This window comes from Canis aureus, chromosome 12 (genome assembly GCF_053574225.1).
Source record: "Canis aureus isolate CA01 chromosome 12, VMU_Caureus_v.1.0, whole genome shotgun sequence".
In the NCBI taxonomy this organism is placed as follows: Eukaryota; Metazoa; Chordata; class Mammalia; order Carnivora; family Canidae; genus Canis; species Canis aureus.
In genome coordinates, this window is record NC_135622.1 from 5,531,149 (window position 1) to 5,558,292 (window position 27,144).

General features: G+C 47.3%; 6 protein-coding genes and 1 pseudogene across 7 annotated transcripts; 3 read left to right on the forward strand and 4 right to left on the reverse strand.

Moving 5' to 3' along the window:
- Window positions 1-362: 362 nt before the first annotated feature.
- BOLA1 (bolA family member 1) lies at window positions 363-22,193 on the reverse strand. Of its 2 annotated transcripts, XM_077842463.1 has the most exons (3): window positions 22,053-22,193; window positions 1,162-1,358; window positions 363-846 (listed from the first exon to the last, which is right to left on the reverse strand). In XM_077842463.1, exon 3 carries the CDS (start codon window positions 841-843, stop codon window positions 430-432), a length of 414 nt encoding a protein of 137 aa, XP_077698589.1. In that variant the 5' UTR covers window positions 844-846; window positions 1,162-1,358; window positions 22,053-22,193; the 3' UTR covers window positions 363-429. The 2 variants fall into 2 exon arrangements, with proteins under 2 accessions (XP_077698589.1, XP_077698588.1); XM_077842462.1 differs by lacking the exons at window positions 1,162-1,358; window positions 22,053-22,193 and adding an exon at window positions 939-1,128.
- H2AC21 (H2A clustered histone 21) lies at window positions 6,429-8,051 on the forward strand. Its single transcript, XM_077842465.1, has one exon. It carries the CDS (start codon window positions 6,765-6,767, stop codon window positions 7,155-7,157), a length of 393 nt encoding a protein of 130 aa, XP_077698591.1. The 5' UTR covers window positions 6,429-6,764; the 3' UTR covers window positions 7,158-8,051.
- On the reverse strand, window positions 7,053-7,754 carry H2AC20 (H2A clustered histone 20). Its single transcript, XM_077842466.1, has one exon. The coding sequence runs from the start codon at window positions 7,700-7,702 to the stop codon at window positions 7,313-7,315; it is 390 nt and encodes a 129-aa protein (XP_077698592.1). The 5' UTR covers window positions 7,703-7,754; the 3' UTR covers window positions 7,053-7,312.
- H2BC21 (H2B clustered histone 21) lies at window positions 7,983-10,211 on the forward strand. Its single transcript, XM_077842467.1, has one exon. The coding sequence runs from the start codon at window positions 8,029-8,031 to the stop codon at window positions 8,407-8,409; it is 381 nt and encodes a 126-aa protein (XP_077698593.1). The 5' UTR covers window positions 7,983-8,028; the 3' UTR covers window positions 8,410-10,211.
- LOC144280424 (histone H3-like) lies at window positions 22,139-25,346 on the reverse strand. Its single transcript, XM_077842464.1, has 2 exons — window positions 24,131-25,346; window positions 22,139-22,198 (listed from the first exon to the last, which is right to left on the reverse strand). The coding sequence occupies exon 1, from the start codon at window positions 24,653-24,655 to the stop codon at window positions 24,131-24,133; it is 525 nt and encodes a 174-aa protein (XP_077698590.1). The 5' UTR covers window positions 24,656-25,346; the 3' UTR covers window positions 22,139-22,198.
- A 136-nt stretch (window positions 25,347-25,482) lies between these two features.
- Window positions 25,483-26,095, reverse strand: LOC144280425 (histone H2A type 2-C-like; annotated as a pseudogene).
- On the forward strand, window positions 25,937-26,903 carry LOC144280430 (histone H2B type 2-E). The gene has a single exon (XM_077842468.1). It carries the CDS (start codon window positions 26,346-26,348, stop codon window positions 26,724-26,726), a length of 381 nt encoding a protein of 126 aa, XP_077698594.1. The 5' UTR covers window positions 25,937-26,345; the 3' UTR covers window positions 26,727-26,903.
- Window positions 26,904-27,144: the final 241 nt, after the last annotated feature.

The window sequence follows — 27,144 nt, forward strand, 5'->3', positions numbered from 1 at the left end:
CCACACAAAGCAGTCCATCTCCTGTGATAATTTCTTTTTTAATGTACAGGATGATTTCCAACTTATCAGGTCTGGTAGTTCCTCAGTCACATTTATTTTTTTTTTAAGTGATGGGGCCATAGTTTTTTTTTTTTTTTTAATTTGCATTTAAAAAAAATTAAATTCAATTTGCCAACATCTATCTTAGTCACAATTTAACATGAAACGCCCAGGCAGCTTTTCCTAAATAGATCAGGGCAAGGGGGGTGGAGAGTGATTCTACTCTTTGCTTGGATAGCTTTGATCTAAACTGAGTCATGTCCAGAGAGAATGTACGCGCTGGTTGAATGGGGCCTCTCATCGCTTACAAACACCAGACCATATTGGCAGAAAGCCCGTAGTTTATTCCCAGACAAACCATTAGAATCCTGGCCTTCCCTCCTTTGGGGCTCAGGGGGTTCCCCGAGTTTTCTTGTTCCCACCCAGGCAAGGGGGGCTCATGTCTAGTTGAGGATTTTCCTTCCACTGGGCGGGGGTCCGTGTCTGTATGGCCAGTGCGTGCACCGGCCCAGCCAGCTCCTCAGACAGGGCGGCGTGGACCAGCCGGTGCCGTTGTAAGGGGCTCAGTCCTTCAAAGCGAGAGCTCACCACCGCCACGCGGAAATGCGTCTCGCTGCCTGGTGGGACCGCATGGGCGTCGCTCTCGTTGCGCAGCTCCAACACCTCGGGGTTCAAGGCCTGCTCCAACTTTGTGCGAATGGCTGCCTCGACGGGACCGATGGTTCCCAGTCCCGCGCTGCTCCGGGACAGACAGACGCGACCTGCCATGGAGAACAGGTGCCGGACCAGCTGCCCACTCAGCATCGGCTACAGCGGAGAACAGGCGCAGAGCACTGAGGGCCGGGGCCTCCCGCCCCCTCCCACCCCCTCCCGCCTCCTCCCTCCTCCCCCACGCATACTCCGCTCCCGCAGGGGGCCCGCCTCCACCGCAGACACCACCCCTTTCTTCTGTGTGACGTGGGGGGAATTCGGCCTAGGCCGCGGAGGGCTGACGCGCGACTGGAAGGGGCCCGCGGGGGATAGTTAGCGAGTGGGCTGGGGACTGCAAAGGCAGCGTATGTGCAACTCCGCGTCTGTGGCCGAGCCGTGTCCCCTCTGAACCCCAGGCCGGGCATTTTCTACCTCCCGCTGAGCCTCGGCTACCGCAGTCGCGGGTCAGTCACCGGACCCCAGAAGTTCTCGGAGAGTAAGGTCGTCGTCGCATCCTGAGGCACTCTGGGAAATGGAGTCCTCGCTACGCGATAGTAGAATGGGCAGACGCCACGTGAGGGCTCACGGGAACTGTAGTCTATCATTTTGGCGACTCGTGCTGTTAGGTTCTGAAGCAGGGAGATGCAAAAAACCCGGGAATTCCTGCTCAGTTGGGACTGCTGTTATTTGATAGATTTTATTGTCATCGAGCTGAACTCATTTATTTTACATACAAGAAAATTGGAAGCTCGTTCCACTTACTGCATACAGAATTTCTGTGCGCAGACCAGTCCTGGAAGGTGGGGAATAAGTTAGGGCCAGTCTTCGGGAAGTTTAGAGGATGACCTGAGCCAAAATCAAGAGTCAGACACTTAACCGACTGAGCCACCCAGGAGCTTCTACATTCAATATGTTCTAAATGTGTTATGTCAGAGTACCTGGGTGGCTCAGTTGGTTAAGCATTTGCCTTCAGCTCAGGTCATGATCCCAGAGTCCTGGGATTGAGCCCAGTGTTGGGCTCCCTGCTCAGTGGGGTGTCTGCTTCTCCCTTTCTCTCTCCCTCTACCCTTTTTCATGCTTGCTCTCCACTAAATAAATAAAATCTAAAAAAAAAAAAAAATAAATGTGTTATGTCAAGGTCAGTTTTGGCACACCCGGGTGTTCAATTAAATGTATTGGATGGATATATGAACTATTGTATGAAAAGAGGGCCAGTGGCATTATTATTTCTGTTGCAAAAATAAATAAAAGCTTTGTAAATTACCAACTCCATAGAGCAAGCTTAGAGTCTTTGCTTCTAACAAAAACAGTTGGGATCCCTGGGTGGCACAGCGGTTTAGCACCTGCCTTTGGCCCAGGGCGCGATCCTGGAGACCCAGGATTGAATCCCATGTCGGGCCCCTGGTGCATGGAGGCTGCTTCTCCCTCTGCCTATGTCTCTGCCTCTCTCTCTCTGTGTGTGACTATCATAAATAAAAATTTAAAAAAACAACAAAAAAACATAGTCATAATACCTACCATGTAGTGAAGGTTTGTCACAGCCAGATTGAGACTTTTAGAGACTTTAAACACCAAGATTATGGTGGCCACCTCATGTGTAATTAAAACAAAAAACAATAAACACTAATCTGTGACATGAGGATTGGGATGTCCAACAACATACTAATTTTCCCCCCATGATGATTACTTTAATATTTATTCATGGAAAACTTAGTTTGTGCTTATTGATGTATACTTTACACATAAGGAACTTACAAATCTTTAGTGAGCAGTTTAATTCTACCTATGATACAACACGTCAAGAGACAGAAAATTTCCAGCACCTTGAAGGCTCCAGGGAAGTCAATACCACCCTGCCACAGGTAACCATTATTCTAATATCTATCACCATAATTAGTTTTGCCCATTTTTAAACTTCATATAAAAAGAATCACATAGCATGAATTCATTTTGCTTGCATTCTTTTGTTCAACATTGTGAGATTCATCCATGTGCATGGCAGCAATTTGCTCATTTTCATTGTTTGTAGTATGGCACTATATGAACATACCACATTCTGGTACATGCTTTTTGTTTCATGCAAACATTCATTTCTGTTTGCTTATATCCAGGAGTGGAATTGTTCGGTTATCTGATAAACCCAATGTTTATTTTTGAAATGAAAAATTGGTTCAAAGAATTTTTGGTACTGTGTACTGTTCTAAATGTTTTACATTTATGAACTCTTAATTTTTACAACAACCCCATGAAGTAGCTACTATTATTACTTTTGCTTTACCAGTGAGGAAGCAGAGACCCTTAGAGGTTAGGTAATTTGCCCATGGTCACAGATCTGGTAAATAATGCAGAGGCAGGCTGTAGAATTTGGGCTTTTAACCATTAAGCTATTTGGCCTCAATACAGCTTTAGGCCCTCTCAGGTTCCAGGCTCTGTACTAGGTTTTTTACATTTATTCTCATTTATTCTAACAACTCTAATGTGGTTGGATATATTATTTTTGTTTAATCAACAAGCTTTTAGTGTATCTCCCATCACTCTGGCTATCACAGTCTACTGTTTATACTTGGCATTTGGAGAGTGGTTGTTGAGTAAAGAGAAATATTTTTGAAAAGAAGACACTAATTCCCTAAGAGTGTTATGCCATTTATTCATGCCCCAAACATTTAATTACCCTATGAAGAGCCAGGTAGAAGGAATTAAGGACTCAGATTCAAAAAGACATGGTCTGTCTCCTGAGGGGGTCACGGAAAGGATGCAAGAGCAAAGTCCAAGCATGGTACAGAGTGGTAAGTGCTATCACCAGGATTTGAACAGAGAGGTGGGCACATGGAGGCTGTGTGGGTAGTGGAAAGGAAGACCTCATGAAGGAGCAGGTGATTTCTGGGCAGAACCAGCCAGATGAGGAGGATTCTGCTAGGTCAAGAGGAGGACGAAGCTTCTTGCCAAAGGCCACAGTATGTGCAATGGCAGGTAACTGTGGAAAGGCCTTGCTTGAATGGTGTGTAGCTCAGTATGGAGGAGGCTGAGGGTCATGGTGAGAGAGGTGGAGGGACAGGGCAAGAGAGAGGACTATGGTTAGAGTGGTGGAATGGGGTGAGAAGGCAAAATAAATGCTTGATTCACAAGATTGCCTGGGAAAGAACTCAATTGCCTTTTTGTTAAAGGAAATAAGATCCAGCCTATTTGTCTGTGATGGTGCACTACTTTTAGGGATGGCCTGCTCTATTTCATGTTTTAATAGTTCTGGTAAGAATGCTGGGAAAAGAGCTCGGGGGAGCAATAGATAGTAATTGAGTCTCATATAATTTGTAGGATAATGGCCTATCTAGACTTATCTAATAGGGTTTTATAGCTGGATAGAATCTAAACTACTAAATCTAATTTTCTCTCATTCTCTTTTTCTCTTTAATAGAGGAAGAAAGGGAAGCTGTACAAGTTAAGTGGCTTCATGAAGCCCAACATCTGGTGAGTAAAGCAGTGTGAATGAAGTGGTGAAGTGCACAATTTTTGAGTCAGGCAGACCTGAGTTCTAATCATGTCTTAGTAAATGGCTGTGTCACCTTCAGCAAGTGCTTTAGCTTCTCCGAGTCTCACTTTCCTTATCTATAACACAAATAATTGCATCTGCATCATAGCCCCTAGCATAGGGTTTATCACATAATAAGGTTCCATATCATCTTTTTGTCCTTTACCTTTCCTAACAGCACAGGGTCACTGTGATAGAAGTAAAAAGGAGGTCAAAGAGAGGGGGAGGTCAGCTGTGTCCTCAAGCAGAGCCTCTCAAGGTGACAGATTTGTAGTGGGGTCCCCATTATCTTGGGTTTCAGCCTCGGTCTGAAAAGTTAACAGTATCAGAACTTCCAGAGTTGGGGCACCTGGGTGGCTCAGTGGTTGAGCATCTGCCTTTGGCTCAGGTTGTGATCCTGGGGTCCTCGGTTCAAGTTCCACATCAGGTTCCCCAGAAGGAGCCTGCTTCTCCCTCTGCCTATGTCTGTCTCTGCCTCTCTCTCTATGCCTCTCATGAATAAATAAAATATTAAAAAAAAAAAAAAAAAAAAAGAACTTCCAGAGTGGACTGGCTTATTCGGGAGAGAATCACTGAACAAAACACCAGAAATTTATGAATAGCCTAGAATGCAATTTCATTCCCCTCTAGTGATGTATCTTCTCATAATTGCCTCATCCCTTCTCAGTCTCATATTTTTATCTTGTAGAATAATTGGAAAGTGGTTGAGCCTAGAATCTGAGCTCAGTGTTAGTCTTTAGAACTATTTCACCCAGGTTGTGAGAAAAAGCTAATGTTTTCACAACCAAGGACCCTTCTATAATAGCCCAAACCTTTGTGTCTAGCAGACATATAATATACATGCTTAGTGCTGGAGAAACAACACATTCCTACTGGAATTGCCCTGTTTTGACTCTTTGTGGACCACATCTTTCTATTAACACATGCATCTTCTGAAATGATATAGTTGATTGAGTTAGAATTACCTTCACAAATCTATACCAGCGTTCTTACCAGGGATCTCTACAGATAGTTGATATTAACTGCCAGAGTTTAGATTTTCTCTATTTTCTAGTTTTCAACTACCGGTATACCCATTGCCTGGTAGGTAGCCCGTACTTAATAAAGGTGAAGATAAAGAATATCAGAAATGAGCTCAAGGAATAAAATTTAAGTCTATTCTTTTTTCTATTGTATTCTACCTCCTGTCCTTATGGGATACTCAGGAGAGGGTGCAAATGGTGTGAGGGATGTGGAACACCCCAGAGTGGGAAGCTGAGGAGGAAGAAATAAAACTTTCAGGAAAGGTTTCTCTAGAAGGAAGTTGGAAGATTAAGGAAAACAGGTCTGCAGGGCTACTGCTGAAGTCTAAGAGAGCAATGAGGAGGCAGACAGGAGCACGGAGAAAAGACTGAAGAAACCTTAGGGAAGTAACCGGATATGCTGTTGAGATGCAGGTGAGTGTAGATTCTGGCTTAGGTTGTAATTCTGGGAAAGAGCAAACGGGCGATAGGGGGTTGTTTGGGTGAGTTCGCATTTGGATAGGTCGAGTTGTTGGGACAGATGGTTTGAAGTCCCCAGCAAGCAGTTGGTGTAAGGATATAAGCTTCTGGAACAAATCTGGATGTCTGTAATTTAAAGCATGGAAGTGGGAAGACTCCTCAGGAAGAGTAAAGGATGGAGGGGGGTGTTGGATAGGAGACAGAGCCCAGACGGACGCGGGAAAGCAGGGACCGATAGAGGAAAAGGACCGGGAGGAGTAAAGTCGGAGGACATTTTGCAAGCCCAGGGAGCAAATTTCAAGGCGGTATCGAATGCCTCCTGTAGGTCAAGAGGAGGAAGACAAAATCTATTCCAGTCCTCGGTTACGCAGGATTCCGAAGAGCGGAGGCGGCTGGGGGTGGGGCGAAGCCGCACGGAAGGCCACGACCACGTTGCAGAGAAGGCAGGCGGCCTTAGTAACAGTTTTTTGGAAGTCTGGCTGTAAAGACAGAAAAGGCGGGACTTGGAAGGTAATTTAAAGTTCAAGGGGATAATCAGTTTCAGAATCCCTACCCTTGAGCGGGAGCAACTCTACATCTCCTGGAGGCCCTCTGCAGGCCGTCTGGGTACTTCTGAGGATTTCCCTTCCAGCTCCAAACTGGGGGAGTGGGGGGGGGGTGGGGATGGGGGGGAGGGAAAGAGTGGCCCCCTCCCCTTCTCTAGGCTGAAAATTAAAATTAAAAAATGCCATTCAGTAAAAGGCAAAACAAAACAGCGATCTGTCCGAAAGCCTTCTTTCTTTAAAAATCCTGGCATGCAAATAAGGGGCTTTAATGTGGCTCCCAGCGATTGGTAGGTACTTTCGGAATCCGTCATTTCCTCGCAGTGCAGGATGCAAACGGAGTCTGCTTTCTGCTTCCCTATTGGCTGCTTGATTGGGCTACTTCCCTTCACCCCTCCCGGTAATTCTTATAAATTACACCAAATTGGTTATCCGTTCCACTTCCTTCTCCTTGAATAAGAAGCTGTAACTGCATTTTTGGCTGTAATGTCAGGACGCGGAAAGCAGGGAGGCAAGGCCCGCGCCAAGGCCAAGTCGCGCTCGTCCCGCGCCGGCCTGCAGTTCCCGGTGGGCCGGGTGCACCGGCTGCTGCGCAAGGGCAACTACGCCGAGCGGGTGGGGGCCGGCGCCCCGGTGTACCTGGCTGCGGTGCTGGAGTACCTGACGGCCGAGATCCTGGAGCTGGCGGGCAACGCGGCCCGCGACAACAAAAAGACGCGCATCATCCCTCGCCATTTGCAGCTGGCCGTGAGAAATGACGAAGAGCTCAACAAGTTACTCGGGGGTGTCACCATTGCCCAGGGCGGCGTCCTGCCCAATATCCAGGCGGTCTTGTTACCTAAGAAAACGGAGAGTCACAAGCCTGGCAAGAACAAGTAACTGGGATTGAGAGCATCCCCACTAACCCCAAAGGCTCTTTTAAGAGCCACCAACAATGTCAATTGAGGGGCTGGTAACGAAATAGCGCCACTAGCTCTTTTTTTGAAAGCTTAGGTGGCTCTAAAAAGAGCCTTTGATCTTTGGCTTGTCAGGATTTATTTACTTTTGGCTTTGTGGCTTTCAGTTTTCTTTGGTAAGAGAACGGCCTGGATGTTGGGCAGGACGCCGCCCTGGGCGATGGTGACCTTGCCCAGCAGCTTGTTGAGCTCCTCGTCGTTGCGGATGGCCAGCTGCAGGTGGCGGGGGATGATACGCGTCTTCTTGTTGTCGCGGGCCGCGTTGCCCGCCAGCTCCAGGATCTCGGCCGTCAGGTACTCCAGCACGGCCGCCATGTAGACGGGAGCGCCGGCCCCCACCCGCTCGGCGTAGTTGCCCTTACGCAGCAGCCGGTGCACGCGGCCCACTGGGAACTGCAGGCCGGCGCGGGACGAGCGCGACTTGGCCTTGGCGCGGGCCTTGCCTCCTTGCTTGCCACGACCAGACATGATTGCTAGCGAGGTTAAAACACCTAAAGCTCAGACCTGACAACAAAACAGCAGCGAAAGATGAGCGATGGAAAAGCCTTTATAAGCTTTGCTAGGGGTGGGGTCAGGAACGAGGTTTTCATTGGTCCTAAATTGGCTCCAGAACCGGCCAATGAGGCCAAGAGTAGGTGTTGTGACGTAGCTGTTGCTGATAACGCAAGGTCCCCACAAGGCCCAATGGAAACGAAAGGTTTTAGGAGCCCTTATTTGCATACGGTGGTTATAAAAGGCTCAGGCCCGCCCATTCTCGCACTTCCTTTCTTCCCCAACGCGTGTGCTCCTTTACAATGCCTGAGCCTGCAAAATCCGCTCCCGCGCCCAAAAAGGGCTCGAAAAAGGCGGTCACCAAAGCTCAAAAGAAGGACGGCAAGAAGCGCAAGCGCAGCCGCAAGGAGAGCTACTCCATCTACGTGTACAAGGTGCTGAAGCAGGTGCACCCCGACACCGGCATCTCGTCCAAGGCCATGGGCATCATGAACTCGTTCGTCAACGACATCTTCGAGCGCATCGCCGGCGAGGCCTCCCGCCTGGCGCATTACAACAAGCGCTCCACCATCACCTCCCGGGAGATCCAGACGGCCGTGCGCCTGCTGCTGCCCGGCGAGCTGGCCAAGCACGCCGTGTCGGAGGGCACCAAGGCCGTCACCAAGTACACCAGCTCCAAGTGAGTCCCTGCCGGGACGCGGCGCCCGCCGGGGTCGCCGGCCGCCTGACTCCAAAGGCTCTTTTCAGAGCCACCCACTTAATCACCTGAAAAGAGCTTTGTTCACTTATTTTACCCTTCACTTTCTTCTCACAAAGTAAGTTCCTTGTGGAAGGTGGAAGGCAGTACGCGGAGCTTTTCAAGCCATTCATACTTGGAGATTCCCGGCGCGTGACTGGCTTTGCTTTCTAATCTGGGTCGCGTCTTAACCCCGTAACTGCTGCTTAGTTCTACAAACTCCTTCGAATTAGGATACTGAAAATCTCCCCACCTCCCGTCGCCGGACTATTGCGTCCTGGCCGCTCTGGGGTGGACGTCTCACTGGTGTTCTAAATCAAATTGGGTGACTTCGGTCGTCCTTTAAGAAAGGATCAGCTAAGCCCGGGTCCCGGGAACGTTGCGACCAGCCCCGAAGAATTCTGAGCGTGCGGCAGCCAAGCCGCCTGGCGCGGTCACCGCCTCTGCGGCGCGGCGCGGCCTCCCGTGGACCCCGCGGTGTGGGCGCCGGGGGCGGGGCCTGCGCTCGACTCCTATAGCCTCTTCGTGATTGGACGGTATGAATATTCAAAATCTGGCGCGGGCCCCCAAAGTCGTGGATTCTGGTGTCCGCCGAACCCTTTGAAGCTTTGAAATCCCTCCCTATTCTCGGTTTGTGGATCGTTTTTGCATTTAATTCTCTTGGAACGCTCGGGCCTCCGGTCACTCTTAAAGGCGCTGGTTCATTTAATTCTGGGCTCAAAAGCCACCTCTCAGAGATCTTCCCAAGTCGCACTCAGGAATTTGCGTCTCTTGTTCCTGCCTGTCATCTGGTCTCCCTGTTCTCTTCCTCCTAGGAGCTGTCAGAAACTGGTTCGTTTTTTTCTAATTTATGATCTTAAACCCTTAACCTTGCTGGTCGGATTTTCTGCAATATTGTCAGCGCCAATCCGTGCCTGGCATATAGCGGACACTTAACTATTTATTGAAATTTGTCGAATTAATTTTCTCACGCCATCCTTTTCTTAATAGCTTCCGTGGATTGGGCGGGTGTCGTTCATTTCCATTAGATACATGTGAAGAGCTGAAAATGGAAATGTTTTTGGAGCTCTCTGGCCAAATCCGTCCATGGTCCCCTCAGAGCAATAGCTCTGAGGAGGCCCGGGTTGAGACTCTTTGTGCACCCAAATGGAGGTGGCAGTGGTGGGTTCTCCCTTCCTTTGCACTTCTTAGTGTAGTGTACCCTCTTTGGATTTTCATTAAATTAGAGCATTGGTCACTGGAAAGATCCTTTTCCCATCTCCTTTTCTGACACTCACCATCTCCATCCTGATCCTCTGGCCCCCACGGAGATGAGCTTTTAATTTATATTCACTTTCTCACTTATCAGGAGGTCCTGAAGAGATAGACCCTGTAAGACAGGCAAGATTAATAACCCTTTTACAAAGGAGGTTGAGAAAAGCAAAGGGGTTGGTTCACTGCTCATGAGCTAATACTGTCCACCTTTGTATCCTCAAATGCTCAATTGCATTTTAGTTTTATTTTGTGTGATTACAGAATGTTCAGTCTTTCTGTCCAAGCCTTGATTTTGCTGATGAAGACACTGATGGTCTGATCAGTTATTCAACTGCTTTTGGCTCTTGGGTCCTGGAGTTGATCCTAAGGGTTTCATGAATCCACATGGATGCCAGGCATTATCATAAACTGAATAAATCTTATGTTTCTTACATGTGTGTTTTCAAATGTGTGTAGATGCTATTGTTATTAATAAAACAACTGATTATTTTAGAAGTGTGGCTGGATTCTTTTTATCTGCAATATATTTTCTCATTAAATGAAGTTAACAGATGCAATCACTGCTGCATCTATGAAAAAGCTCGTTGCCTCTGACTTGGAGGATGAATATTTGTAAGCCATTGGCCAAACTTACTTCTACCCAAGAGGTGCACTGGGACTGAAGTAATTTGTTATGAGGTTACTATTACCTAGTAATAGGTACTATTCTCTGAGAGTCTGTTATTATTATCAGTTATTATTATTAGATATTATTATTATCTGTTATTATCTTCAGTAATAGGTACCTATTGCCTAGTCATTTAGAAAGAAATGATCACAAATAACAAGCCTTATAAACAAGAGAGAAGAAATAAAGTCCTTAAGAAAGCTTAGCTAACATCTATAGAGCACTTGCTATGGACCAATGTTCTAGGCCCTTCACACACATTAACTCATTTAACCCTCATAAGAACCTCATGAAATAGTCACCGTTATCTCCTATTTTATAGATGAAGAAACTGAGGCACAGAGAGGCTTCTCCTTAGAAACTCCAGAGAATAAACCCCTAGTTCAGGGTTTAAGGGACTTGAGAAAATTAAGATCAATCTCCGAAAATCTGGACCCCTCCTTGGAGTTTGGGGGGAATCTATCTAGGCTTTAAAATTAAAAGGAATAATCACCTGCTTTATTCTCTTTAGGATGCATCCTGTATATAAATCTATGGTGGTAGTAGCAGAAATCCTTGGAGATGAGATTGGGGTCTCTGGTTCTCCATCTGTTTCTTCATCCCAGAGGCCATACTTCAACTTGCTTACCAGCTGGAATCCCTTCACTAATATAAGAGAGTCTTGGTTATTGGTTTCAGGCTCCAGGCATGGTATTTAGTAGGAAGGAAGTTACAGAATGGGGCAGGGGAAAGAGATGGTAGAATTTGGAGTTTTAACTCGGAGGGGAGATAATTTTTTTTTTTTTAAGATTTTATTTATTTATTCATGAGAGACACACACACAGAGAGAGAGAGAGAAAGAGAGAGAGAGAGAGAAGCAGAGACACAGGCAGAGGGAGAAGCAGGCTCCATGCAGGGACCCTGATGTGGGACTCGATTCCAGATCTCCAGGATCAGGCCCTGGGCCGAAGGCAGGCACTCCACTGCTGAGCCACCCAGGGATCCCCTGGAGGGGAGATAATTAATGGTAGTTTAATCTTTGTAATAAAACCTCTTTGATCACTTCTTTCTCCTGCCCAAGCATCTATATACATTTGCTTATATTAGGGTTAATAACAATAATTGTTATAATAATAATTGCTTCTACTTATTGAGCACTTAACTGTTTCCATGGTCCCCTGCTGAGTGGTTTATCTGCATTGCCTCATTTTGTCTTCACAGCCACCATGGAGTAGCTTCCATTTTTACCATCCTTATTTTATAGACGAAGGAAACAGACTCTCAGAGAAGTTATATAACTTGTCCAGTATCATTGAGGAACTAAGTGATGGAACTGCAATCCAATGTACATTTTTACAAAGCTTGATATCCCAGGGCACCTGGGTGGCTCCGTCGGTTAAGTGTCTGACTTGATTTTGGCTCAGGTCATGATGTCAGGATTGAGATCAAGCCCAGGATGCCCAGTGCAGAGCCTACTTAAGATTCTCTCTCTCTCTCTCTCCCCCCTTTCTCTCGGCTCCTCTCCACCTGTCCCTAAAAAAAATAATAATAATAAAATAAAATAAAAAAAGAAGCTTGATATTCAAAACTCTCCCAAATCTGCCTCTTCCTCCAGTTATAGCTCTGTTTCCTACTGTTCCCCTATAGGGCTAGGTGGGTTTTCTGCTCTACTCTAAAGGTTCTGCTCACCCTCCACTAAACCCATTTGCTCAGGTCTGGACTGGACTGCCCCTTCCTTCTGCCTTGGCCAGAGCTTTCTTTCAAACCAAAGCCTTATCTTCCAGCTCAATGACACCTCTTCCCTCATCTCTCTACCCTACCTATCTGTGCTTATTTTTTAACTTTATTGTGTTATAATTGGCATACAGTAAACTGCACATATTTAAAGTATAATTTGCTAAGTTTTGACGTATATACACATATACCAACAAAAACATCCCTACACTCAAAATAATGAACATATCCATCAGCCAACCCCAGAGTTTCCTAGTGCCCCTCATAACTCTTCCCTCTGCTTTATTAGAGATAGGTTGCATTTTCTAGAGTTTTATGTAAATGGAATCATACAGTGTCTGTCCTTTGTGTCTGGCTTCTACTTATTCCTCAAATTCCTTTATTGTCAAGTAGGTTTCTGGTTGTGCAGCTTCACCATAACTGTTAATCTGTTCACTTGTTGATGGATAGTTGGGCTGTTTCCAGTTCTTCTACTTTTTAATGCACTCCAATTTTGTGTCATGATAGTTCCACAGTTGAACATGGTAAACTCTTTGCCCTCAATTGGGAAGGAACTCAGAAGGGGCCTGAGATATATACAAAAATACCCATTCTATTCTGTTCAAGTGGGAGAAAGTGTTAAGGTTACCTCTCTCCTCTCCTAGGCTCACACCTCTCAAATCCATTCCATGCTCTGCTGCTAGAGTAACCTTCCAAGCTCAGATCTGGCCTCATCACCCACCTGCTCATAAACCTCCAGTGGTCTGTCTCACTGCCTCATTTTAGCCTTCAACAACAACAACAAAAAAAAAAAAAAGTAAAACTTTATCAGCAATCTTACCCCATATTTGGCTTTACAGTGTGGTCCAGAGCCCTGATCCTCTGAGAGGGAGGCTAACATAGCTCACAATATGGCTAATCAGTAATTCTGGCACAGAAGGAGGGGCAGCTCTGTTTAGGTTTCAGTAAGCGACCCTTAACTGGGAGACTGTTCCTGTGCCTGGGGAGACTAGGTTTAATCATTCATATGAGGGATGGGAAATATGGATCTACTAATTTTGTGAATGTTTTAAGTCTCTATTGATATTATTAAGTTCTGTAAGAAAGATTCTCTAGGACCATTCCTCTTCTCTGATTTCTAAGCGTTGCTGGGTCTGATATAATTCATTTTTTTCAATCAATAGTGTGTTGAGTATCTGTTGGACATCAGGCAATCCACTGGGCAGTGAGGATACAAGGTTCAACAGAACAGAGTGGCTTCTGCCTGGATGTGTATTTTTTATTTTTTAAAATATTTATTTATTCATGAGAGACACACTGAGAGGGGCAGAGACACAGGCAGAGGGAGAAGCAGGCTCCCTGCAAAGAGCCCGATATGGTACTCGATCCCAGGGCCCCAGTATCACAACCTGAGCCAAAGGCAGATGCTCCACCACTGAGCCACCCAAGCGCGCAATTCCCTGGACATTTAGTGGGTAGGAGTGAAGTCAGATATTAAAGCAGTGACTATAATAAATTGTGACAGGTATTAGATGTGATAAGTACCCACATGGAGAGTGAGATGGAGGGAGGCCTAACTTGATATTGGTGTGGGTGAGGAAGGCCTCTGGGGGGAAGGGACTTTAGGATGAGACCTGAGGCAGATGGGAAGGGAGTGTGTTCCAGGCAGGGAGTGGCATGGGCAAAGGCCTGGAGGAAAATAAAAGACAGCAGGCCCAGAGAGGTAGGAGGACCTGCAAAAAATCTAGTCTAGGTAGTGTTCAGATGGCAGAGGGGAGTTCAGTAACATGCTGTTACGATGGAAGGCAGAGCCAGACCTTGCCAAATTAGACCAGATAGGTGGAAACAGATTTTTATTATTTGTAAAAGATTTTATTTATTCATGAGAGACACAGAGAGGCAAGACATAGGCAGAGGGAGAAGCAGGTTCCCTGCAGGGAGCCTGATGCAGACCTCGATCCCAGGACCTGGGCTGAAGGCAGACACTCAACCACTGAGCCACTCAGGCATCCCAGGAGCAGCCTTTAGAGAACCCAATTAGCTTCTAGGCTAACGTGACTATGGAGACAGAAAGGACCAATGGCATGGAAAACAGAAAAGTCAGTTTCAGAGGCCACAGGGTCTGTGTCCACTCAGGCACCTTCTGGGGCAGGTGGTACCTTGACTCAAATGAGTATCCATTCCCTGCAACAGGCCTTCCCTTAATGTAGAAATGGCTACATCAGGCCAACCAGTCTGATACCAGCCACCATTGTGCTCTGAGGTGACCGTGAGGTCATTAATAGGTCAAATGTAAAGTTGGCTAATGCCCACTGCTGGTCAGGGCTAGAGAAATGGGATAGGCTTACACACTATTAGTGGGAAAAGAATGTAGTGCAAACATTTCAATGGGTAATGTGACAATGACTATCACAATTTTCTTTTCATATACAAATGCAAAACAAAAATGCCTAAACAAAGTACTTCACAATATTCACACAGGGATGGTAAATAGCAACTTTTTATATAAATGTATTTTTAATTCTTGATAATTGAGAAATTAAAACATGTACACAGAGGTCACATCTGTTATCCAACTTCATCAATCACCAAACTCAAGACTGATCATCCTGTATCATTTTGAAGCAGATCCCAGATACCATATTATTTCATCCATAAACATTTCTTTATGTAGCTCTAAAAGGACCACAATACTATGTCACATCAAAAATAATTAATGATATTTAATTAATTCATCAAATATCCAGTTGGGTGTTAAAATTAATCTACATGTCATGTTTTTGTTTTTTATATTTTTTCAAAGATTTTATTCAATTATTCACCACAGACAGAGAGAGAGGCAGAGAGAGACACAGGCTCCATTCAGGGAGCCTGATGCAGAACTCGATCCCGGGACCTCAGGATCGCGCCCTGGGCCAAAGGCAGATGCTTAACCACTGAGCCACCCAGGGATCCCATGTCATGTTTTTAAAAAATGCTTTGTTTGAATCTGAATCCAAGTAAGTTCTATACATAATGGTTGGCTGACATGTCTTTCAACTCTAATATATATTTGCCATCCATCTCTTTTTTTCTTGTAATTTCTTTGTTGAAGAGACTGGGTTGTTTTTCCTGTAGTTTTCTGATTGGGAATTTGCCGATGGCTTCCCTGTGGTGTAGCTTTTCATGAGATCCTGTCCCTCTACATTTCCTGTAGAAACAAATCGAGTAAATGGAGCAAAGGATTGATTAGATTTAGGTTCACTTTTTCACTCCCTGGCAAGACTGCTACATTAGTGGTGTTATTTGTTTTTTCTATCGGGAGACACACAATGATTGCTTCCCTTTTTGTGATAACATCTGTTGATGCTCAATGCTTAGATTCTTCAATTCATTAGGGGCTGCAAAATGATATTCTGGTATTCCTTAATTTATTAGCTAGGATGCTTCCATAAAGAGAAACAAGTATTATTTTTAATATTAAACACTTAGAATTTACTTAAATATCTATTATTGGGTGAAAAGAAAGTGATAGGGTCCTCTTTGGTGTAAATAAAAAAGGGTGGGTGCATATGTATTGATGTGTAGGCATGTGTACATGAATGAAACATTTTTCTGGAATTTACATAGTAAAACCAAAAACAGTGGCTACTGATATGGAGAAGAGTCTGGTTAGGCCACAAGGAGGCTTTTACTTTCCATATGTCTTTCATTATTATTTGAATTTTGGGGGCACCTGGGTGGCTCAGTGGTTGAGCAACTGCCTTTGGCTCAGGTTGTGATCCTGGGGTCCTGGGATCTAGTCCCACATAGGGCTCCCTGCAGGGAGCCTGCTTCTCCCTCTATGTCTCTCTCTCTCTCTCTCTCTCTCTGTCTCTCTGTCTCTCATGAATAAATACATAAAATCTTTTTTAAAAATCATAAAAAGTTGTGAACATCAACTTTAAGAATTATGCTCTGAAGTGATATTTCTGACTAGGCAGCATCGTTGATGAGGCCTCAGTCAGAGATCTGGTTCTCAGCTAGATCAGGAGAGCCAGTCAGGTTCCTCAGGGAGGACCAGGTCATGGAGAGGTGTGAAATTAGAAGAGAGTATGAAGAACTGGCCCTGGACAGCTGGTGTGGGTTACTGGGCAAGACAAGAGCGATATTTGGGGAAGGTTATTCTGACCTTCTTATCTTTATTCTGATTGAGATACGCGTGATAAATTGATGCACCTAAATTTTACTCATAGTTTTCTAAAATTTGCAAATCATACATAATCTGAGGATATCTTACTGTATTTGCTGTATACATTTATTAGAACCATTGCCCCCTTTTCTTATTCATTAATTCCTTTGTATGTCCATTCTTTACTCCCTTGCAATCATTCTAATTTTTCTTCTCTGTGTTTTTGCAAGAAGTGTATTGCTTTCTATGTGTTAAAAATAATTATCCTTGCATACTGTGTATTGCATTTATATGGCATTCTTGAAATAACAAAACTATGGAGATGAATAGATTAATGGTTTCCAGGCAATGTAGGGGAGATAGGAGGTGGTCTGAAAGACACTGGGAAGTTCTTTTGAGATGACTGAATAGATCTGCATCTTGATTGTGGTGGTGGTGACACGAGTTTATACATGGAATAAAATTGCATAGAATTACATGTGCACATGCATATGAATGCAGGTTAAGAAACTTGTGAGCAGTAATTAAGGTCTGTATATTAGTTAACAATAATGTACCAATGTCAACTTCCTGGTTTTTTTTTTTTTTTTTTAAAGATTTTATTTACTTATTCATAAGAGACACAAAGAGAGAGAGAGGCAGAGAGATAGGCAGAGGGAGAAGCAGGCTCCATGGAGGGACTCCAGGATCACGCCCTGAGCCAAAGGCAGATGCTCAACCACTGAGCCACCCAGGCTTCCCCTGGTTTTGATATTGTATTACAGATATGTAATATGTCACTGTTGGAAGAAGCTGAGTGAAGAGTACATGGAACTCTTTGTACTATTTTGGCCACTTCCTGTGAGTCTATTATTATTTCAAAGTAAAAACTGAAAAGCTGCAGAACATGCTTTACTACTAACTAAATAGATGCAAAGGTAAACTAGAATGGTATATATATTTTTTCTATTGTTTATGTACTCTTCCTTGGCATCAAACAATGTTTTAAACACTTTACATGGATTAACGCATTTTATCTTCCAAAGCATCATTATTTCCATTGTACAGATGTGGAGATGGAATCACAGAGAGGTTAAGTAATGTGGTTAAGTTGCATGGTCATAAAGTGTCCAAGCCCGGTTAACAGCCAGACTCTGCTTTCAGACATTATACTGTACTACTAATGTCAAAGCAAGATATTGATGCAGCACTTATAGCAGTTAACAATATTAGAAATAACCAAAAATGTAGGAATGCTGAAATAAATTTTTGCAACTCTAAGAAAAAAAAAATCCTATCTTAATCAACTTACAAACACCACTTAGTCTAACAAGCCAGGTTTACTAATTCGTTTTCAAAGAAGAAGAACACATACCAAAAAGACTGTGATGTGTCTCACCAAACAAAGGAAAAAATAGTTAATGTAGGTTGTAGGGAAGCATGGAGTGTAGAATTTTGATGGGCTTAAGGCAAAGCAGGGCTATATGAAAGGGTAGACATCAGAATTAGGCTTTGAAGTGCATACAGGATCCTGTTTCCTTGGAAACCACAAAGTTAAGATAAAGGTGGAATGTTTAGAAACCTTATTGAAGTTTTGTATCTGGCTTGAAAAATCAAGGCTGATTCTCAGCGTCAAAGTGATTTAGGTTCTCTAGGCAGGAGGGGGATGCTTCATTCTTGCTGATGTGATTTCAAACAGTGAAGGTTCTGGTAGTCTGTGACTTTTAGAACAGGTTTCTCAATGAATAAGAGAAGCAGTGGTCACTCAAGGAAGTGATCGTGACTCCATAGCTACAGCATGTCCTTGGGAGAGATGTCTCCTGCTAATTCTTTGGCTAGCCATATCTGTTTTCCCAGCCTGATGAGTAGCAGAACATGTTTTTACTTTCTCAGTTCCAGTTAATTTCTGCTTTCTAAGAATCTATATAAGTGAGAATGTGTTTTATATCTTATTTTATGTTTTACTTTCCCCTTTATCCACTCTGATTTAAAAAATTGGCCTTTTTCAATTCCCTCAAAGCTCAACCTGCATCTCTGCTATCCATGTTGTGATGTGAACATTCAATCTGTTGATTGAATTGCTGCATCAAACTTCACGATGAGCAAACATCACACTTTATCTCCTTACTCTCAGTAAGCAAACACCAGGTTTGCTCCATTTTCCATCACAAAAAAATGCTGCAAGGAACATCGTCATATATTTCCCTTACAGACCTATGTAGGAATATGTTAGATAAAAATCCAGGAACATAACTCTGGTTATTAGGATCTGTTTATTATTTTTAAGATTTTATATATATACATATGTGTATATATATGTATGTATGTATGTATATATATATATATATATATATATATTTAAAGATTTTTATTTATTTATTCATGAGAGAGACAGAGAGAGAGGCAGAGAGATAGGCAGAGGGAGAAACAGGCTCCCTGCAGGGAGCCTGATGTGGGTACTCAATCCCCAGACCCAGGGATCATGCCCTGAGCTGAAGGCAGATACTCAACCACTGAGCCACCCAGGCCTCCCGATTTTATATATTTATTTGAGAGAGAGATATTGAATGCACATGTGCAAGAGAGGGGGAGGGGCAGAAGGAGAAGGAATCATAAGCAGACTCTCCACTGAGCTGGGAGCCCACCTTGGGGCTCATTCTCATGACCCTGAGATTATGAACTGAGCCAAAATCAATACTCAGATCCTCAACCAACTGAGCCACTCAAGTACCCTGGATCTGTTTATTCTTAATTGAGTGAAAAGTACCAAGCTCCCCCTAGAATAGTCTCATCATTGCCCTTTGCCCGTGGTACATGTAGCTCCAGAAATTCTGTTTTTATGGTCTCTTCTGCCTGGATTACACCACCTTCCCCTAGCCCCCAATCTAAACATGTCTCAAAACCTAAATACTCTTTAGAACCCAGCTCAAAATATCACACCTGAGCAAAATATTTGCTCAGGTGGCTTGAACCTTTCCCTTTCAGCTCCCACAGAGCTCAACCTGCATTTCCCTTGGTCATCTACCACAATATGCCTCTCCCTCTGGCAACTGAGGTGGGGATCACCTACCTACAAGGACAGGTATAGGTTATGTGCAAGCACCGAGAGATTCAGAAGGCATGTGCAGATAAATAGTAAAACTTTTAAAATAAGTAAGATGATTTTTACTTTATTCTTTTTTAGTTTCCTCTAGCCAGTGATCTCCTAATTATATGTTGTAGCCCCTTAGTGGAGTCCTCTTCCTCTACCATCCCCATCACTGCTCCGCCTTGCCCAGGGCTGTGTCTTCAAGGGCTTCCCAAACTACCACAGGCATTTAGGTGACACCTTTGACACCTGTTTGGTAGTAAGACAAAATTGACACTCCTGCCACTATTCTGTGAAATTCAAACTTCCTAGGCCTAATAGGGAATTTCTGGAATGCCTTTGTTGGTTTGAGAAACTAGGGTGAATGAGTACTAAAATTTTTTAATGTCAGAATGCCTCAGTCCTCTTCTCTTCTCCCAGACCCCTGGCTAGAAGGTATCAAATTCTTTGCCTTCTATTAGCCCGTATTCCCTTACCCTTCCGCTAAGGGCTTCCCCCAAAGTCCCTTTACAGAATAGATTAATATTCTGAACTCCTGGTGGACACTTCCCTCTAGAGGGTTAATGGGATTCTCAATATCAATGTCAGGAGGATCTTTAAGCATCTTCTCGATTCCACAAGCTGTTTGTTCTTCCTGAATTCCTCACTTTAGTGAAATTTTCCATCATCCCCCAGTTCTGCAGGTGAAGGAGAAACTCCTTCCTCTCTTCCATTCTCCAAATGCCTAAATCACCAAATCTTACCAAATTTACCCTTCTATGATTCCCTCCAATCCATCACTTCATCTCTGACTTCTCCTAGTCCCTGCTGTAGCCCAGGCCACCATCAGCTCTGATTAAAGGACCCAAAGTCCAATTAACAATACCAGTTCCAGGGCGTTTGGGTGATGCAGTTGGTTAAGCATCGGACTCTTGGTTTCGGCTCCGGTTGTGATATCAGGATTGTGACATCAAGCCCTTCATTGGACTCTGTACTCAGCATGTAGTCTGCAGGAGTTTCTCCCTCTGCCCCCCCCCCCCCCCCCCCGCCCAACACTCTTTCTCTAAAATAAATAAATTCTATTTTAATTTAATTTTATTTATTTATTTATTTTTTCTATTTTAATTTTAAAAAAAGATTTTATTTGACAGAAAGAGAGAGAGCATAAGCAGGGGGAGTGTGAGAGGGAGAAGCAGGCTTCCCACCGAGCAGGGAGCTGGAAGTGGGGCCCAATCCCAGGACCCGGGAATCATGACCTGAACCAAAGGCAGATGCTTAACCAACTGAGCCACCCAGGCACCCCAATAAATAAATTCTAAAAACAAAACAAAACAAAACAAAAAACCCAATGCCAGTTCCATGGCAGACCTCTAGATACCGGGTTGGCCAAGATAAGACTTGTTTATTTTCCTTCAAATTTTATGAGGGGACTTTTGAAGAGAACATGAATTACTTTTTGCCTGACTTCCTTTTCTTTATGACTGGTCTGAAAGTGAGAAAATTACTTAAGTACCTAAAACAATTAGATTTTGATACTGGAAAAAAAAAAGATTTTGATTCTGACATTAAAAAATTTTAGTACTCATTCACCCTAGTTTCTCAAACCAACAAAGGCATTCCAGAAATTCCCTATTAGGCCTAGGAAGTTTGAATTTCACAGAATAGTGGCAGGAGTGTCAATTTTGTCTTACTACCAAACAGGTGTCAAAGGTGTCACCTAAATGCCTGTGGTAGTTTGGGAAGCCCTTGAAGACACAGCAGAATTCCTCGCAGTCCCCCCCAAACCTGCTCACAGTCAGAATCAGATTCTGTTGCCCTAGCCCTGTGGGCAAATCTCCGAGATGGTGGCTGAAAGGTAAGGCAGCATTGTCCAGCCAAGACCTAATCTCTGCTGGGTGAGAAAGATTGGGCTAATAGCCCCCCACTTCCTCACAAAGTGAGTTTGTACTGCCTGTGGCTTCCTGGCCCTATGTGAGGGCAGGGGGTTCAGCTAGGTGAACTCTTCCATTGTCAAGACCCAGACTTCCATTATGTAGGAGAGCTGAAAGACAGATCAGTGATGCGGACAAGGCCCTTCCTTTGAAGGGCTCACTTTTGACATGATACCAGTTAAGACCAACCAGAGAGGACCTCCACTGTCCAACACCAGTGGGGGCCAGGCCCTAATTCCCCAATCCTCTTCCTCTTCTGCTTTCATTCACTGTTTTCCATTCATACCCTGCTATCTTTGAGTTTAGTGAGTGAGCAGTCCACTGTTGTGGGAGGAACAGAAATGGGTAGAAATGTGAGGAGAAGAGTGAAGGCAGATCAAAGCTATTCCCACTAAGCTAAGAACCCCTGAACTGCCTTAGCCATGGCAGATATACACAGGCTGTCCGCAAATCTAAGGGTCAGTGGCAGGTCTTTGGTATTTTAGGTTGGTTGGTATCTTGCTTTTGAATCTGATTTTGTATCAGTTCAAGGCATATGATCCTGGGGAGGCAGGGCCCTGACATGGAAATCTGCATGCTTGGGTGTCTGCTCAGACACTAATGGCTCTGACACTCAACTTCAAGCTGCACCTTTGAAAACAAATTTCAGTGGATGAGATGCCGGGTGCAAAGGGGTCTAATTCACTGCTGTTTCTGCTTGTAACTAAGTCACAGACTATCCCATCGTGTACTGTTGGTTTGAACAGAGACCTGGGCAGAGACCCTGGAGCCTGTATTGAACTCCTAGGGCTGCCCTAATGAAATGCCACACAGACTGGGTGGCTTAAACAACAGAAATGTATTTTCTCACAGTTCTAGAGGCCAGAAGTCCAAGATCTTTGTCATCAGGTTGGTTTCTTTTGAGGCCTCTCCTCAACTTGAAGATGGCTGCCTTCTCACATGCCTCTCTTATGGTCATCCCTCTGTGTTGGCTGTCCTGATCTCTTTTTTTTTTTCCTTAAAGATTTAGAGAGAGAGAGAGAGAGAGAGAGAGAGAGAATAAATGAATGTGACAGTGGGGTACAGGTGTGGGAGGGCAGACAGAGAATTTTAAGCAGACTCCCCAGCTGAGCACAGAATCTCATTACCCTAAGCTCATGGCCTGAGTCAAAATTAAGAGTCCGATGCCTAACCGAGACACCCAGGTACCCCCTCTTCTTAAAAAAGACACTCATATTGGATTAGGGCACATCCTGATGACATTTTAACTTAAATGCATCTTTAAAGGCCCTACCTAATGGCCTTTAAATACAGTCACATTCTGAGGTACTGGGAGTTAGAGCTTCAACATAAGAATTTGGGTGAGGGGCAGAGGACACACAATTTCATTTATAACAGGGCCTATAATGAAAATCTCTTGAGTCTGGGGCTGAAAACTGGGGAACCCCCCGTCAGGAATAGCTACAGTGCATCTGCTCTCTCCTCCCCCCCCCCCCCCCACTTGCAAAGGCAGAACGTTTTCAAAAGTATTTCCGCCTATTTCTATTCCCCTCAGTGAATTTTCACCAATCTCTATAATGGTTTTATCGGTGAACAAAAGCACAAACTCTGTCCTCTTCCAGGTGCAAATAAATGGTGTTTAAGGATAAGAAGAGGTGTCATTCATACAACTGCTAGGAGTCTTGTGTAGTGCTAGTTTTCCAAGGTCCTGTTCTACTCTTCTAGTTAAACCGACTCATTTCAGAGTACCAAGATGCCTTCAGACTTCAATTTTCATCTGGTGAACAAATTGCCCCTCTGAGATAAATTCAAGTCTCTGCCCCCAGATGCTGGGGCTCACAAACGTTAAGAAAGGAAGGGGAAGTGCAGGGCATGTTGTGCCTTTCATTGGTTCCAGCCCCAAGAGCTTTAACTACTGGTAGCCTGGCACTGGGTAATTCCTCAAACACCTGCTACACAGATCTTCATGTGTCTGCATCTAGGGTTGTTCTGAAGAACAAGTCTCCTCCTATGGACGTGAGCAGGAAAGGATACTCGACGAGAGGTCCCCGGGGGCGGTGCCTTGGTGACGGGGGCTTTTGCATCCTGGCCCACCTTCCCCACTGCTGCTGCTCTAACGAAGCCCACAGGACTCCCCGAACGGAATGCTGGGCCACAGAAGCCGGACCCTCTGTCCCCGGAGTTGGCCCATTCCGGCCTGGAGCTGCCCATGCTGCCTTCCCTAAGGTCCACGGGCATTAGGAAGGCGGGCGGGTGTGTGTGTTGGGGGGGGGGGGGGCGCGCAAGATTGGGGAGAGGGAGTGTGCCCGGGCGGGCGTAAGGCCTCTGGCAAAGTCCCTCAGGCGCACGAGGGACCCCGGACACACTGGGTGGAGTAAGGGGGGCGGGGAGAGTGGCACCCGCTAAACCCCCCGCTGCCCGGGGAAGCCAGGGAAGGCATTACAGATACCCGACGCGCAAGCGAAGCTGGAGGAATCCCGAACTTGTCGCGACAGAGATCAGGCGAGCCCGAGACCGATTCTCCCTCCCCCACCGCCCAGATCTCCTCGGAGTCACTTCCGGCGGGGGCGCGGGGGGCGCGGGCGCCTAGTCCCGAGCGTCCCCTATCGATTCCTCGCCGCCCCGGCCCGCTCGCGAGCCCGCAAGTCCTTCATCTCCTGCGCGGACGGCTTACACCCCCGAGCCCCGGCGGGGAACTTCCAAGACGCCCCAGAAAAAGGCCCCGGGAGCAGGGCGAGTTGCGCGCGCGCACGCGGCCGCCTGGCAGTGGGTCCTGGCCGCCGACGCGGCGCCCGGGATCCGACCCACGGTCTCCGCGCTACCTGTAGGGAGCCCCACCCTCCCGGGGCAGGAGGCGGAGGTGAAGTGGCACAGCTACTTCCGAGTGCCGTCGTGGGTGGCTCTGAAAAGAGCCTTTGGATAGGATGGAACCTCGAGCCGAGCGCTCACTCAAGCCCGCTCCCCGCGGATGCGGCGCGCCAGCTGGATGTCCTTGGGCATGATGGTGACGCGCTTGGCGTGGATGGCGCACAGGTTGGTGTCCTCGAAGAGCCCCACCAGGTAGGCCTCGCTCGCCTCCTGCAGCGCCATGACGGCCGAGCTCTGGAAGCGCAGGTCCGTCTTGAAGTCCTGCGCGATCTCGCGCACCAGCCGCTGGAACGGCAGCTTGCGGATCAGCAGCTCCGTGGACTTCTGGTAGCGCCGGATCTCGCGCAGGGCCACCGTGCCCGGCCGGTAGCGGTGCGGCTTCTTGACGCCGCCCGTGGCCGGCGCGCTCTTGCGGGCCGCCTTGGTGGCCAGCTGCTTGCGCGGGGCCTTGCCGCCGGTCGACTTGCGGGCGGTCTGTTTCGTACGAGCCATGGCGAAGCGGCCGGGAGAGTAACGGGGCCCCGGCCCGCCGCAGCGGTCTTTATAGGCACCGTCTCTCTCCGATTGGGCGGGGCAATAATTGAAAGTCCCGCGCTGGCTGTCCATTGGCCGCGACGTCACCCTCCCCGGCGCCACCGATTGGCCTGGGCGGATCCTCCTAGCCCCGCCCACCCGCCTCGCTCTCTACTCTCCAGGTTGCCAACGGTCTTCCCTAGCTTGTTTTTCCTTTCTTTCCGCGGGCGGGGGGGCGGGGGGGGTCATCTTTGATCGCCACCGTGTCCGAATGTTCCTCCTCAGCCCTTCGCCCCCTTTAGAACACGGTCCCCCCCCCTTCTTTCCCACGCGGTCTCCCCAACTCAGCCTCAATCTGGCCTTTACGTCCCGTCCCCCCCAAAACGCCCGGTCACCTTCTAGGAACCCCGTCGGTGGTCGGGCGGATCTTTTTTCCCGCCTGTCGGTGCTCTTCGGGTCCGAAAGTTGTCCCATCACACCCCACCGCCTGCCGAGCGCAAGGCCCCGCCTCGAGAAACCTACGTGGGGACTAGTACCCAGTCTTACCGGAGTAAGCCGGCTCAGTTAAGCCGAGGACCGGGCCCGCCACACTCCCTCCCGGAAACTGCCCGCTGCCCTGCCGGCCGGGAGTGCACGTGCGTGTGGGTGGGGGCGGGGGCGCGGGCCTCGGGAACTGGGGAGGGAGCTGCGCGCGAGGCAAGAGTCGGGGACCGCCTCTCAGTTCTTAGGACGGAGTCGACCGTGGCTGCGCCCTGGGGGTCCGGGCCCCCCCAGCTGCGCCACCAAGTCCTAAGGTCCACGACCCACCAGACCAGGTCAAGATGGCCGAGCGCCCAAGGCTCGGGGTCGAGGAACCGTTGAGGGACAACCCCTCTCCCCCTCCACGCCTTGGGCCTCCGCACGAGACTGGCAGAGGTGGACACTGTATACAACTCCTTTTATTTGACAGAGTGGGTGGCTCTTAAAAGAGCCTTTGGATTTCACAGGTGTCCCCTTCGAGACCAGGGCTGGCTGGGCTTCCGGACGCCGGCCTCACTTGCCCTTCGCCTTGTGGTGGCTCTCCGTCTTCTTAGGGAGCAACACAGCCTGGATGTTGGGCAGGACGCCGCCCTGGGCGATGGTGACCTTGCCCAGCAGCTTGTTGAGCTCCTCGTCGTTGCGGATGGCCAGCTGCAGGTGGCGGGGGATGATACGCGTCTTCTTGTTGTCGCGGGCCGCGTTGCCCGCCAGCTCCAGGATCTCGGCCGTCAGGTACTCCAGCACGGCCGCCATGTAGACGGGAGCGCCGGCCCCCACCCGCTCGGCGTAGTTGCCCTTACGCAGCAGCCGGTGCACGCGGCCCACTGGGAACTGCAGGCCGGCGCGGGACGAGCGCGACTTGGCCTTGGCGCGGGCCTTGCCTCCTTGCTTGCCACGACCAGACATGACAGCGACGCTCACTGCAAACACCTCCCGCTCGACGACCGAGAAAGTCGCCCCAGAGTCCGCCACTTCACCCTTTTATAGGCAGAACCGGGATTGTCTGCGGAGCACTGCGATTGGCTAAAGCAGAGCTTTGTCCGTTCGACCAATAGGGTGGCTCAGCCAGCATCCGTTCATTTACATAATCTCGTCCCCCTCGCTGGAGCGCCGCTGAAAACTCGCGAATCACGACGCGGCGTAAGCAGAACCTTAATTTGCCTACGGCCTCTTTAAGTACCGAGGCGCTTCCGGTAGCTTGGGCCTGACGGCGGTGGCGGCGTCCCTTCTCCCGTGTGCCCGCCGTTTGCTTGTGCTTCCCGCCATGCCCGAGCCGGCGAAATCCGCTCCCGCGCCCAAGAAGGGCTCCAAGAAAGCGGTCACCAAGGCCCAGAAGAAGGACGGCAAGAAGCGCAAGCGCAGCCGCAAGGAGAGCTACTCCATCTACGTGTACAAGGTGCTGAAGCAGGTGCACCCCGACACCGGCATCTCGTCCAAGGCCATGGGCATCATGAACTCGTTCGTCAACGACATCTTCGAGCGCATCGCCGGCGAGGCCTCCCGCCTGGCGCATTACAACAAGCGCTCCACCATCACCTCCCGGGAGATCCAGACGGCCGTGCGCCTGCTGCTGCCCGGCGAGCTGGCCAAGCACGCCGTGTCCGAGGGCACCAAGGCCGTCACCAAGTACACCAGCTCCAAGTGAGTCCCTGTCGGGACGCGGCGCCCGCCGGGGTCGCCGGCCGCCTGACTCCAAAGGCTCTTTTCAGAGCCACCCACGTTCTCGCCGAAAGGAGCTGTTCACGTACTTTGTGAAGGTGTTCCTACTTTGGCTTTTCGGTTTCTCTTCCCATACGTTAAATATATGCTTGTTAACTTCAAATATCTGTCTCTTTTTTTCAGTTTGGCGGCGGAATAGTTTAAGTTCTGGGTGAAAACCATAATGGGGTGTAGGTTATGTTGTGGTTGTCCGAGATGATTTTCTGAAACTGGCTTTGTCTATGCTGCGTACCGGTGAACATGTACACTATTGCCAAACTGAGAAAGGCGGTGTTGATTAACTTCTGCAAGATAAAGCTTTCGGGATAAAACCACTCGTATGGTATTCCCAGTGCTAAAATGGT